The sequence below is a fragment of the Micropterus salmoides genome, unplaced genomic scaffold, assembly GCF_014851395.1.
Source record: "Micropterus salmoides isolate LMB-PRFRI ecotype aquatic unplaced genomic scaffold, ASM1485139v1 Ms_hic_scaffold_1, whole genome shotgun sequence".
In the NCBI taxonomy this organism is placed as follows: Eukaryota; Metazoa; Chordata; class Actinopteri; order Centrarchiformes; family Centrarchidae; genus Micropterus; species Micropterus salmoides.
In genome coordinates, this window is record NW_024040040.1 from 62168371 (window position 1) to 62183078 (window position 14708).

At 43.3% G+C, this 14708-nt stretch overlaps 1 protein-coding gene across 1 annotated transcript in view; it reads right to left on the minus strand.

The window, feature by feature from the left end:
* LOC119898912 (ubiquitin carboxyl-terminal hydrolase 34-like) overlaps positions 1–14708 on the minus strand; it is a 63872-nt gene that overhangs the window by 15723 nt on the left and 33441 nt on the right. The window contains 34 exon segments of the mRNA XM_038713240.1: positions 75–140; positions 248–295; positions 1291–1366; positions 1489–1553; positions 1640–1735; positions 1823–1876; positions 1957–2035; positions 2124–2274; positions 2454–2626; positions 2752–2846; positions 2994–3071; positions 3350–3406; positions 3838–3984; positions 4247–4312; positions 5783–5946; positions 6876–7180; positions 7321–7376; positions 7552–7666; positions 8853–8995; positions 9604–9728; positions 9965–10005; positions 10096–10178; positions 10271–10471; positions 10670–10756; positions 10945–11028; positions 11354–11476; positions 11624–11749; positions 11863–12078; positions 12313–12413; positions 12565–12715; positions 13233–13359; positions 13460–13622; positions 13891–13990; positions 14229–14342. Coding sequence (XP_038569168.1) covers positions 75–140; positions 248–295; positions 1291–1366; positions 1489–1553; positions 1640–1735; positions 1823–1876; positions 1957–2035; positions 2124–2274; positions 2454–2626; positions 2752–2846; positions 2994–3071; positions 3350–3406; positions 3838–3984; positions 4247–4312; positions 5783–5946; positions 6876–7180; positions 7321–7376; positions 7552–7666; positions 8853–8995; positions 9604–9728; positions 9965–10005; positions 10096–10178; positions 10271–10471; positions 10670–10756; positions 10945–11028; positions 11354–11476; positions 11624–11749; positions 11863–12078; positions 12313–12413; positions 12565–12715; positions 13233–13359; positions 13460–13622; positions 13891–13990; positions 14229–14342 — 3876 coding nt within the window.

Sequence of the window (14708 nt, forward strand, 5' to 3'; positions counted from 1 at the left end):
ATAAAATCAATAGAGTATATAAACTAAATTAAACCCCCATCCAGGTAAAATAATTGTTAAAGCTGCAGTCACACCTCGCAGGCGGCCTGGCTGTTGTTGAACTGTTTGGTCAGGAGTTCAATCCACTGCAGCATGGTGGGCTGGAGGTTACAGAGCAGGAAGGGAACACATCTGTCAGTTTGTCTCTACTCACAGACTTCTAGCAGTTAGAAATGAAATGTCCTACAATAAGCTGAGGGCGCATTACCTTCTCCTTGGAGTGAATAAAAGTCTCAAGGACAAACGATGTGCTGAGCTGCAAAGAAAAGAGAAAATGTACAGTGAAGAAATTTACTTTTCCATTCAGCAGTTTGAGACTGGGCAGCACATGGGTCAGTAAGATGGGCAGAAACCCGCAGGTCTATCTAGGGCTGCAACTAACTATTATTTCCATTAAAAATTAAGTAGCCAAACACTGTAAAACTTTTATTTGCTTTAATCACCCTACCTACATTTGGGACAGGCCTTTAATTCCTTTCATACAAAACTCTTTGGACAATTTTGGCTACTATCAAACTGTTTTTTTCAATTACTATGAATATTGTATAAAAATGAGGTAATCAGATAAACATGTCAGTTACAAATCATTCATTTGAGAGACAATTAAACCTGAGTATGGAGAGAGAGAGAGAGACAGAGAGAGACAGAGAGACACAGAGAGACACAGAGAGAGAGAGAGAGAGAGACAGACACACAGAGAGAGAGAGACAGACACACAGAGAGAGAGAGCGAGACAGACACACAGAGAGAGACACAGAGAGAGAGAGACACAGAGAGAGAGAGAGACACAGAGAGAGAGAGAGACACAGAGAGAGAGAGAGACACAGAGAGAGAGAGACACAGAGAGAGAGACAGAGAGAGAGAGAGAGACACAGAGAGAGAGAGACACACAGAGAGAGAGACACAGAGAGAGAGAGACACACAGAGAGAGAGACACACAGAGAGAGAGACACACAGAGAGAGAGACACACAGAGAGAGAGACACACAGAGAGAGAGACACACAGAGAGAGAGACACAGAGAGAGAGACACAGAGAGAGAGACAGAGACCATACCAAATGTCAAGTCGGGAGAAGCCTTTTTTATTGTTAAAGAAGCCTCACTTTCGGTTTTCTGAATAACCATACTCGGGTTTAATTGTCCAGTAACATGGAAATGCTCATTTTCCCCTCAACCCTCTTTAGTGTAGTAAAAAGTAAAACGGACAGTTAAGATTTTAAATAAAAAATCTTTAACCTGTAATGCTTCTCACCTTAGCAGTCATGAGGGAGACGACTTTAGGGTCTGGAAGAGAGCTGGGGATGCTGCTGCAGAGCTGCCACATGAAACTGAAGGAATAAAATAAGAATGACAAACATGAGCAATCATGGAAGTTGAGTTGAGATTATAAAGACTGACAAAAGGCTCTTCAGTTCCTTCTGTCAGAATGAGTAACAGATTCAATACCTACCCAAAGTAGGTGTGTTCAAATATATTTTTGTCCTGGAGAAACTGCATGTTGTCGTGCCAAATCCACTGAAAGAGACGCACAATGTAAGATTTAAGTGAAAATATGAATGTAGTTACAAAATGTAAAGTTAAAAAAGTAGACCCTGCAGTACCTCCAGCAGGTCAGGAGAGACGTCAAAACTAAAGTCCTTCCCGTTCTCCTCCTCCAGCTCCACTCTCTTGTAGAAGAGCATGTAGGCACTGTGAGTCTGCAAGTTCAACAACATTATTACCTTCTGTGGTCATGAGAAACAGAAATGCATAAAACGAAACAAACAAAATCAAATAAATTTCACCTTCTCAAAAGAGAAATCCATAAACTTGTCTGTGACGGAGTCGTAGGTTTTAGTCTGAAAGTAAAAAGAATGTCAGAGAAACCCTAATTGACAGATTAATTAATGTTTAATTGTTCTTTAATAGCAGCTCGTACGGTCATCTCTCCGCCGAAGCACTCTGAGGCCAGCTGGGCCGAGTCGAAGGGCTTCACCTCCGCGTCGTTGAACAGGTACCTGCAGGGATTTCAAGTGTTGTTATTAAAGCCAACTACATGTTAGAGAAACCTGAATCTAAAACTTTGGTGCAGTTAATGCCCCTCACCACTTGTTGTTCTTGTAGGCATGCGGGTTGACAATGTCTCTAATGAAACTGTAGTAATGGCCGCCGTCTGCTGTGCCCGTGTGTACTGTGACGCCGATGAGGTCGTACTCGTAGCTCTCCGTGACTTTTGCCTCACCCTCTTCCCGAAAACCTGCAGCACATGACCAACACTGCTCAGAAACCCATCCAAGTTATAACCACACCAGAAATTTACTCATGATGTAACAAAAAACAAACAAACAGACTTGTCAGTAACTTTTTCTGAATAGTTTCTGTTACTCTCAGAATCCTGACTGAGAGTATTGAGTGTTTTGTGATGTTTGGACGAACCCTCTTTGCGCTCGCCTTTGCCCATCAGGAAGTCCTCGGTGTAGGGCGTCATGTCGAGGCGCAGGGGGAAGGAGAAGTGGGTGTTGACCTTCTCCTTCATCATCGTCACCATGTTGAAGGTGTACCTCATGGTGTTGAAACTCAGAATCCGTGGCAGCTTTTTGAAACACGCTCTGCGGGAGGAGAGACGAAGGGCGGAGCGAGACCGTGTGACGGAGGGAGATTCAAGGATATTTCTATAAGAGGCTTTTGGAGCTACTTTATCTAAACAGACCAATGTCTTTAGAGTTATTCTGACCTTTTCTCTGCGCGGACCTTCTTGCCACACTGGGAGCAGGTGTACATGTTGTCGCCCTCCAGAGTGTCCTTGATGGTCACCTCATCCAGAGATTCCTGAAGAAAGACAACAGGACCAGAAAGAAACAATGAAGAACTTTTTAACAGAACATTATATGAGATAAGTGTGAAGCGACTTTGATAAATGTACAGGTTTTTCGGGTTTTTTTTGGAGCTGATGTTTGCTGTGTTTTGCATACTTACGTAGATGTTCTTCATATCCGCCACCTGACATCTGACTGTGTAAAACTCCTCAGCAGTCTGACTGACGTGGTCACAGTCCTGCAGGACAGACGACAAAAAGTGTCAAGAACTAAATTGGGAAAATGCTTTCTGAAGATACTAAGTACAAACTTAAGATGTATAGTTCAATGCAGGTTCTTAAACCTGAATTCAACATGAGAACAGTGGATATTCTTAATATGATAATAAAATATTTGTAAAGGTGCCAGAAACACAAACTAAAATCGAGCAAAGATTAAATTTCAAATATAAATGGATTTCTGTATATAAAAAGGAAAATTCACAGACTAGAGACCAGAGTATATCTTTAAACTCACCAGAGAGACCACATTGTTGGTGATGACGCCTCCAAACAGAGTCTTCACTGTGTTTTTCTGTGAGACAAAGAAGAGAAATTAATTAATTAATACAGTTGATTCCCATTTTTTTTTTCAAACTTTGATGTGTCAAGACGTGGACATCAGGCTGTTAAATATGTAAACCTAACTATTTTTTAGCATTTTGTTATGGTTAATTATTTCTAAGCTTTTTGTAATGTTCTTTATGTCTCATCTGAAAATATGCTTTTATTTCTTTAACTCAAATTCATTTAAATATCAGGTTTTTCGGTTTGTTTAGGATCAACCTCTGACATTATTGGGTAATTCTATAATAAGGAAATTTGTTGTTGGGTTTTTATTCCTAGAAAGAGTTGTAGCGTTTGTGGAGACACTGTAAAATGGCTTGATATAAGTAAAATTTCACTGTTTCGCTCTGTTGGGGATTGGTTGTTATTGGTGTGACTTCTGTAGCGCTGTGTGTTTACCAGCTCCTGGGACATCTCTTCTATCTTGGTGATGAGGTCGGTGAAGAACTCTGTCATGTCCTTCTGCTCTCCAGTGTTGAGAGGCTGTTTGTCCATGGTGTAGGTCTTACAGAACGGCCGCGGGTTGTACGCTTTCCTCTCACTCTCCTGAGCAGACAAAGCATTGGACAGAGATGATGAGACAGCTGTGTGGCTGCTTCAAACTCATAACATCAAACTACAAAGGTAAAGAATCTTAAAACTAATATCCATTTCTAATTTAACTGGTAACAGATAAGCAACATGTTGTATATTACTTTATGATATTAACATCTAATTGAATTTTGCCTTTCATATGCGAGGGCAGGCTATTTTCTCTGGTATTGGGTTTCACTATAAACACAGTTGGAGGTGTAAATGTAAAACTCACCATGAGATATGTGAACATCTTCTGCAGTTCCAGCAGCGTGGTCTTGTGTTTGATATCCTCAGCATACTGTGCACACACACACATACATATATTTGATGAGAATCTGCTTTGAATTTGACTGATGCTTTAACGATGTGGGGTGGTGGATAGGACACTAGGGATGCAACGATTTTGTTGGCGCAATTATTGTCAGGGAAATAATCACGGTTTCACGATTATTATGCATTAATTTATTTCACAACACTAGTAATGACTTAAGTACATTTTTAATATTTAATTACATTAACAATTATATTTTTATAATATGTAAGTATTATTAATATATGAGGAATATTAACTTTTATCCCCCAGGGGAAATTGTTATAAAGGAGGGGAATAAACTGAACTGTTACTGTCATCAACTCTCATCCGTACATATAAGTTTTAGTGAAAATGAAAGAAATGGAGTGCAGTGTTAACTGAAATGCAGTTAAGTGGTAGCCTATAGTCCTGAAAGTCTATAAGCTCCTGATGTTATGTTAGTGTTTTACACCTGGCAACACAGACAGAAGACAACATGATGTAATTTTAAATGTTCACTGACTGAAGGTCTTGTGAGGACTAGCCTACGTTCTCTCGTCCATAAAGGCCCTTTCAGAAAAGAGGCGATTTGCAGTGCGTGGAAGCTTCTTAGCGCTAAAGTTCAACTACTTTGACCGCAGCGTGCGCGCGAGCTCACCTTGCGGTGCACGTTGCTTGACGCAGCAACAAAAATAATGGGCCTCAATGCTGTTGTTGCGGCGGGTCTCAAAGGTTACGCGCTGCTTTGGTTGTTTACGTTGCACTGAAAGCTCGACTCTCACCGCCACGGTAAGTGATTGTAAGTGACACGTTTATATTTAATTTCCTACCAACTTGCAACGTTATTTAATATAATGTATCAGGCCTACCTCTACCTTTACTTGGGTGGTGATCCCGCAGGTTCTCCATCAAGTTTAATGTAGGCATTCACTCCTTTAGCAGCAACCTTTTAACCGCAAGTTTTTGAACAGGTGATCCGTCATCTTCAGTAACGCCCTGGTCAGACTTCCTGTACGCTCCCACAATGCCGACTTCAGCCGTTTCTTTGGTGAAATAAAGCTTCACAATTTGGTCCCTCTGCCAGAGTTAAGCCAGTGTACAGTAGCCTCTGATAAGCGCGACACTTTGAGCTGGCGCACCGCTCGTCTAACTTTCTTTTCGTTTTGTGCAACAAAAACACTCCTTTATGATTAATTAACGGTGACGTTTTAAAGAGCGGTTAATAGTGAAATCCGGTAATCGCTGCATCCCTATAGGACACATGCCTTTGGTGTGAGAGACCCGGGTTCAATTCCCACTGTGACACATCCACTGAGCAAGACACCCTCGTTGCTCCAGGGGCCTGCGACCTCTGACATATATAACAATTGTAAGTTGCTTTGGATAAAAAAGCGTCAGGTAAATGTGATGGAATGCTCTGCCCTGAGTTTGGTCTTGCAGGCCACTGCAGTGCAGTGTGGTCTTGCTGCCACTGACCTTAGCAGTGAAGACAGCCTGGCGGGCCTCAGGGATCATGTAGAGCTGCTGGATGGTGGAGGCCAGGTAACAGGTTGCTCCCAGGTTAGTCAGACCCACGAAGCGACACTCAGCCCGAACATCGTCATGGGGCCAGTAGTCCCACTTGTACGGGGCGTGAGAGGCTAAAGGAAGAATATCAGAAGAAAGTTTTGGCATTTTTTTAGGAAATGTCTGATGTACCTGGTGGCACTTTTGCCTACTGGTATATTTAGACACTTTTTTCCTGTTAAACCTACACTAACCAATATTTCTGACATTAAATTTTAGCTCACTGTTGTAGTTTTAAAGCACATTTACTGTAGAATAGTTCATTCGCTGTAAAGGTTGTCCCAGTCTCTCCAGCACTGATCCCACTAGAGGGACAATGTCTCACAGAAACAGACTGGATTCAATGTAGCAAAGCTCAAATTGAGTCAGATCATCGTCCCAGAGGACTTCTGACACAGAGTGTAGCTTGCAGATGGGGTTCCTACTATAATTTTAAAAAAGTGATTTTTCGATTCAGATTCGTCAGGTGGTCAGAAACACAACTCTAAATAAATTATATGTTGCTTTGTGTCTGGTGGATGTGTAAATAATAAAGGTTTTCTAAGGTGGTGTCATGGTGTTGTGCGTCTGTACGCTTGTTTTGAAATTTTTATGCTTAATGGCTAAACATGCAACGCACATGTTACAACGCAGCTTTAAAGTAAACTAGAATTTTCTGCATGTCCTTGAGGTGCTTATCAGTAATATAATTTAGCATGTGCATGTAGTATTCCATTTGTTAAAATTCATAATATTTGGATTCTGTATATACTGTTGCTGAAAACAAGCCATTAAGGCAAATCTGTGTGTTGGTAAGAAGAGAAAATTGGTAAGAAGGGATTTTTGTTATTTGATTCATTAATATTAAGTTAATTTCATCAGGTTATTTTATAAAGTTTCCTTGAAATCATAAAACAAAATAATGTGGTAAAGAAACGATGAGCCAGCACGTTAGCAGAGAAGAAACCTTCAGACCTATAAAAGACCAAACCAAATGAAAAAGTGACGTAGCCAGCGTCCTCACCTTGCATGTGCTGCGACATGACCCAGTTGTGGAGCAGCCTGTAGTTCTCCACTGAGCCCTTCACCGTCTCCACCAGCAGGTCGTAGGCGGCGGCCCGGGCAGCGTGGGACTTGCATTTGGGCTGAGCGCGGTCGGCCAGACTTGGCAGCAGGAAGAGGAGGTTGTGGACGTCCCGCAGGAACTCCTGACCCTCACGGGAGAACTTGAAGGGGGGCTTGTGTTTGAGGACGCTGGTGGCGAGACGCAGGAGGCCGGTCAGCCCGTCGTCCTCGATCGTCCCGTCCTGCTGATCCAGGATCTCACGGCTGGAGGGGAGAGGAACACGGAGGTCATGGCGGGGGTGTTTCACACTGAACAACAAACTAACCATACAGCTAAAGAATAAGCAACTCAACCCCCTTCTCAAAATAGAAAAGAAACTGTATTCAGTATATGCCTGTCTGACCTCCTGATGCAGTCGGCGAGGTGTCGGGCGAGAGCGTCCAGGTCCAGCAGGGTGGTCTGCATCGAGCCGGCCAGCGACAGAGAGGGAGAGACCTTCTGTGAGTTCAAACAGACCAATACTAGCAACAGTTCAATAAAACATCACAACTATACTACCAACTGCACAATTAACTGGATCTATCAAGCGACTAAAGATCAATATGACATCTGTACTGTGGTCTGAGGTTCCCACCTGGCTGGCGTCTTTAACATGGATGTTGTCGATGAGTTTACAAAGCAGCCAGAAGTATTCCTTACAGCCCGTCCTTAACAGAGGCTCCTCTTCATAGTCCTCCATCTGCAAATACACGTTACCATCGAACTCTCTTGTTAAAGGCAAAATACACACATTCTGCACTCAGTATCATCTTCATAAATTAAAGCAGAATGATTAGTAGAGTCACTCATAGTGTGATTAAAAAGACGGGTAATTTTGTCTGCAACTTCTGCAGGTAAACGACTGCAGCGGGGCTGTCAACTTGTTTGTGTGCTTGCTGGGTTCCTGAAGACGAGTTTTCTGTTGAGATTTGGACACGGGCTGAAATTTGAACCTAGATTAGGACTCATTGGCTGCGTTCAGACTGCAGGCCAAAGTGACCCAAAACAGCATCACATGGAATCTGATCTTTTCCTGTAAGGCCCAGTATCATGTGGTCCAAATCAGATACAGGTCGGATTTTCTGAAATGTGAACTTGTACAGGTGGAAACAGAGAGAGAATCTTGTGTTGTAGGGCTTGTACTGAACATTTGGCATGAATCAGGAGAATTGTGACGCCTGGAGAAATGGGGAGGTTTAGAAAGTATGAGCGAACCTCTGTGGCCTCCATGTTTACTTCTGTATAACACATGGTAGCTTCAACTTACACTGTAAATTTCCAAGTAAACTGAGGCCTATTAAACCCTTTTCTCTCTCTGTCTCACCTGTCATTCACCAGTCTTTTGCAGACTTTTGCGTGCGTGCTGCTTCAAGTAGCCGGCTGTTTAAAAACGATAATATTATTTATCAACTGTGATAAATTATCCAAAAGTCCTGCGCGGTGCGGACAACTCTGCACAACACCAGCGTCTCACTCTTCAGCAAGTGTTCCTCTTCTGTCACCACACACACGCTACGCTACACATGCGCACTGACGCCCCAGGGTTAGGGTAACAATTTAGGATTTATTTACGCACTTTAAAAACATTTGTTGAAAAGTTTTTTGTTTGTTTTTTTAAATGTTTATTTACAGCATTAAATGTTGAAATGTATTACTGTATACACCAAAACTCCAGAGTGCGTCTGTATTCAGAACGTGTCCCAGTCTCTCAAGCACTGATCCCACCAGAGGGAAAATGTCTCACTGAGGAAACTGGTCTCACTGTAGCAAAGCTCAAATTGAGTCAGATCATTGCCCCTGAGGACTTCTGACACAGAGTGTAGCTTGCAGTTTGCTGCGTACTTTCTTCTATGGAGTTCAGCTTGAGTGTGTGTATGCGAGACCCACCCTCAGTGGTTGAGGGCCTGTGCGTCAGGCAGGAACTTGAGGAGCGTGGAGGCGGCGAGCAGCAGGAAGGATCTGTTGATGGACTCTCCTCCCTCCAAACCCGAGAGAGAGAGCTTGTAGAGGCCGTTACACGCCTCGTGTCTCACAGCCGGCTGAAAACAACGACAAAAAGTCAGACGACAAACTGATGGAAGTGTTTAAGTTACAGATTTCTTTGTGAAGTCTACATGTTGTTTGTTTTTGCTTGCTTTGTGTGAGAGTGCTCTTCTTCTGTGGTTTTTGGAACCGGTTAAGGCATCTCAGTCCTGTGATTTGTTGCCCTTGGTATTCAGCTGGATCACTCGAGCTTTTATAATTAGTTAAACTCTTCATATATAACATTGGCAGCTTGCTGGCAGAATACCGGCTCTGGTGCATTAAATCAAGCGCTCCCCAGTCTTAAATGAAATAACTTATTTAAGGCATGATTCAATATCTTGCTTATTTGCCTTCATGTACTGCCACTAACGATAAGATCAACACTCTCTCATCTGTCTTATCTATGTAACTGAAGCCTGCAGCGGCCTAGCAGAGCCTAACATGTTCCATCTCATTTGTTTACCAAGGTATAATAACAACTTGACATTTTTACAGTTCTGTTTTTGTATGGATTAAACAAACAAACAATATATAAAGTGTTAATTAGTGAGCTTTATAAGAGCTGGTAGGTGCCGTTTATTCTAAACTTATTGGCGCCCTGTGGGTGTTTGGACCGGCTCACCTCGGGTACCAGCAGGGTAAGTTTCTTCAGCCAGTCATGAAGGTGCTCGCTGTCGGCCAGACTGGACTTCACCGTGGAGGAGCAGTGAGCCCAGCTCACCAGCAGCCACATGGAATAGTGAGTCACTTGTGAGAAAGAGAAATCGCAGTCATGTCAATGCCAAACATCAGTGTTTGAATCAGGTCCATTTCTGTTGTTGTTATTGACTTCAGAGGCCCGATTTGTTTTGGGGTTAGGTTTCTCTATCCTCTCTGCATGCTTCTGTTTTCCCTTTTCCTTTCAGAGTTTTATCGTTGATCGTTGTGGGGAAATTTACATCATGAAAGCGAAATGATAATAAATGTAATTCTTAAGTTCTCACCTTCATGACGAGACCTGTGGTCAGACTGAGCCTTCAGAACTCTGTTGAACAAAAAGACAACATGTAAATTATACTTTATCTAGTATTGAAACACCAGAAGAACATTTTTTTGTTCTCATGTATTTGGTCACCGGTGCGCGAGGTTGTCGTAGGTGTAGGCCACGTTGATCAAGCGTTGGATGAGGTTGGTACCCTGTACGAGGCTGAGGAACACCTGCAAATCACCAGACAGATCAGCTGATGATCAAATCCCGGAGTGGCTGAGATAATCGCTGCTGCACAGATCCTCAACAAGCAAACATTTACCTCAGTCAGCCGAGGGATGTGGAGGCCTTTCCCGTGCTCTACGGTGGACTTGCGGGATTTGCCAGGCCATGCACGCTTCCGTTGGCTTTCGGCCAGGCCGGACCATGAGAAGACGTCGTGGTAGGCCAGGTCCAGGTCTGCAGGGTCCACCGCGAACTGGCAGATCAGCTTGAGCAGGCAGGCCAGGCAGTCCAGCAGCCACTGCAGAGGAGACAGATAAGAGGAAATGAAAACCTCACACGAGCGGCTGTGAGACTTTGTTAAGAAACACAAATCAAACAACTCCTTCCATTTACACTCAGATTATCAAAATGTGTAATTGAACCCAAATCATCTTAAGTAACCAGCTTACTGAAGAGAAAACCTTCCCCTGATTTCTAGGGACATAGCCTCTCTCACCACAGTCCAGGATTCCTGGTCCTTGGGCTCCAGGATGCCCGAGTTGAAGATCTCCAGGAGCAGCTGCAGGCCTCCAGACGAAACAAACTGGACGAGAGAAAGACAAAAACTGAATCCAACTGTAGCTGTTTGGAATCGACTCTTTTTCTATTCTACATACATTCACATAAATACTTTTATCCATTTAGCTGACGCTTTTATCCAAAGCGACTTACAACTGCCATATCTGTCATAAACACAATGACATCCATCACAGATGTTGTGCTGTGTTGTACCTTGCAGCTCCAGGTGTTCTTGCTGTTTTCTATCTGATCTTCACTGGAGTCGTCAGAGTCTGGATACAGATCACTGTAGCTGCCCTGGAAATACAAACAGTGAGATTTGTAAACAGTACAAACATACAAGTCTAAAGAGCACAAGGAGGTGCTGTTTTTATAAATCTGTGTTGATGTTGTTCATGTACATAACACACACCTGGATGCAGAAAATAAATATTTATCCATTTCAGCATTTTCAACTTTAGAAAAGAAATGTTTTATTTCTATTTTCATCTTGTCTTAACTCCTCATTCTGCCTTCACAATAGACAAACTGAAGAAAACTCCAGAACACATTACAAAACCAGACACAAGATAATGTATGTGGACAGGTCTTTTTAAAAATAAATAATAGTGTTTTTCCTTACAGTGGACTCTCGGTGGATCCGTCGGTTGGGTTTGCCCAGAGCCTCGATGATCTCCAGAGCGTACAGCAGCTTGTGGGGACTTTTAATCCTCAGCAGCTCCTTCCAGCACAGTCCCTCCCCATTCTAGACACCACCAAAAGTTCAGTTATTCGGTGCTGATCTCTGCGTTTCCTATTCTCTATGTATAAATCTTTGCTCTTCTTGAATTCTGACACCGGGATTTAGTGCTCTGTCATTCTGCCGTTAACTCATGAAAGTTTGGTGACTTACCGCATCGTCAGAGATGTTCTGAAAGGCCTGCAGCATCTTGGGACACGTAGGAAGCAGCATCAGCAGCTCCCAAACCCGACGAGAGAGATTCTCTGCATGGAGGTGAAGCTCCTCACACCGCATGCTCTGCATGGACACACACACACAAAACCCTTTCATTTTTAAGTTCCTGCGATCTTTTTGTCCACATTACTTGTTGCTCTGCATACATGCATCCTTCTTCCATCAGTCACACCAACCTCAGGGTTTTCATGGTCCTTCTCTGTGTTGACGCTGGGCGGTTTGAAGCAGGCCAGCATCTCCAACAGGTCGAACAGTGTGGTGAGGTGCGGCTCCTGGAGGAGCAGCAGCATGGGGATGTGCTCCTTCTGGGGAGGAGGCAGACAGGAGGCCGGTAGCTGTATGCCATCCCCCTTCCTCTCCCTCCGTGGAGCTCCCAGAGACACAAACACCATCTGGATCAAACAGATACACATGACGCGGCAATGATTCACCTGTGCTGGGTTTTACACAATCTGCCACCAGATGATTAGAAATAATAAAACAAACAAATGCAGACTTTTGGACTGACAAAAAGTAGTAATTAATTATGTAACAAAAACTTTTTATTTAGACCACAGTCTCCAAACTCTGTCTTGAAGTTGGTGGTTTTTAGGTACTGACAAACATAAGGTAAGAGAGGCAGTCACCTGCATGTCTTTGAAGCCCAGCTCATGCAGAGTCTTCTCGTCGTAGTCTGTGGTCAGCTCGTGGCCAGAGGAGATCATCCTGACTGGTCCCATTAAACCACCTGCAGGAGACAAAACACACTTCACACCGCAGCTCACAAAGGCTTTTAAAAAGGCATCAAACCAGGGGGACGTGGTGACAGTGTGACAACTGGTCTGGAGAGGTTTGTTTGTGAGTAAACAATAACAAGGGGAGGGTCAGTGGGAGCTGACCTGGGAAGTCTCCCGACTGCCGGCCGCTCTGGCCGAACTCCTGCAGCTGAGCCTGCTGGTTCATCTGCTCCTTCTGCAGGTTCTCGTACCAGTGGGTCACCTCAGCTCGCAGGTCTGCGACCTGGTCACTGGGGTACATCTCGATCGTCATCTGAAAGTTGACACAAAGTATACATAAAGGTTGAACCTAAAGACGTAACTGTTTGAGATTTACGTTAAGATTCAAATAAACGTTGACTCGAAAGATTGAATTCCTAATAAAAAATTAAAGCCAATATGATATTCATTGTCTACCTCCATGTTTTCACTGTAAGCCACTATGCGTGGAATGCATTATCATAATGTCCTCATGTAGCAGCGAATTTCACTGGGACAAAACAAAAACTTAAACCATCAGAATCTTTTGAAAGAAGTTTTAAATTTCTGAATTGCACTTGAAATTTAATATTTTCATCACACACTTGCATGGAAGGATAGAATACTATATTCATTTGTAGAACCAGGCATATTTTGTTTTTAACCCTTTGTCTTCTTAGCCTCACTGTTTCCAATAAGTGTGCAAATGTGTAACTAAACCAGCACAGTCAGTCAGATGCAGTTGTAGACAGTAAATGTTCCTAAGTAGAAACTTGGGGGGGGGTTTGTTGTGTGCAGTGTAGATTTGTCACCTTGTCAGGAAGGCCGGCGGGCTGACAGACGATCCGGAGCGGCAGAGACTGTTTGTCGCTCAGAGCCTTCAGGTGGCTGCTGATTCCCGTCCCCTCGATCTGCCACTGCCGCAGGTGGTACGCAAACCTGACAGGACAGGAAGAGAAAACACTGTGCTGCTGAGATGTGTTTTTACATTAATGGCTGTATATCTGAGTCCTCCCGTAAGTATTTCTGGTGTGTGTACCTGCGTCGAAAGGCCTCCAGGTGTGTTTTGAGCATGAGTAGCCCCCTCTCGATGCTGGTCAGGCTGGAGTGGGCGTCCTTCTCCAGGTTGGCTGAAGCCATCAGCAGACTCTCCATGCACTTCCTGATAAACTCCTGCTCCTTCTCCAGGCCTGTCTTACCAGCTGGAGATGTTACCATACACATAGCATACAGAAAAGACATGATGCAGGACAAAACCAGATATTTCTTTTCTTTGAAGTCGTTAGTCACATGGTAAAAAGATGTTTGATATTCAATTTGACATAAAATGTAGCTTTCTGTTGATAAGCGACAAAAAGCCAAAGATAATCAGATTCAAGGTAAAAAAAACACTTGATATGACAGTCAAAATATTTGCATTAAGGTGTGTAAACGGTGTTTTCTGAGTGTAAACGACGGAGGAACACTAACCGTTGATGTAGTAGGAGTTAATGTACTGGATCGCGGCGCGGCTGATATCAGCAGACTGAGCTCTCAGAGCGATGCCCCACAGCTGGTCCATCCCACACAGCTGGAGACAGACACACACACACACACACACACACACGGGTAACTGTCTCTGGTTTAACTAAAGATGAGTACTTCTAACATGTATGCAAAGCTCCAGTCTCCACATTGTCTACAAACCTTTTCCACAGCAACAAATATAAAGTTATTAAAGTTCTGCCAATGTTATTATACATTTGTTTTTTGTTTTTTTTAAATACTGTTGTAAATCTGAAGGAATGACTCAGAAGGAGTTTGTTTACCTCACAGCTGGAGGCGTTGTCCAGTGCGCTGGTGGCGAGGCGGGCTAGGTTACAGAGGTGTTGAAAGAGGTTGAGGCCCGTCATGCTGATAGTCTCTGGCTTCAGCTGGGGCATCTGGAGACACACACACACAAAAAAACAACATCAACACAGCTGTTCAGGGCTAATTACCATGTTTCCACTGGAGCTCAGCTTAAATCATCCAGTGGAATAAATGTAAGAAACTCTGCTGTAAACTGTCTCATTAAGTAGAGTTGTTTTTCCTTCTCTCATGTCATCTGACATGATCATAGATGAATTTGCTGAGGACAAACTGATAGGTCTACTTCTGACAACTGATATGTCTAAAAACTCTCAACAAACTCTCATTGGTCTTTCTCTTCTTCGAAGAAAAAACACTTTTCTAGATAAGCTTCACATGCTGGGATAGGTTTGAACTTGAGGAAGATGCACAGTTTAGAAATTCTCAAAGTGGGTTTC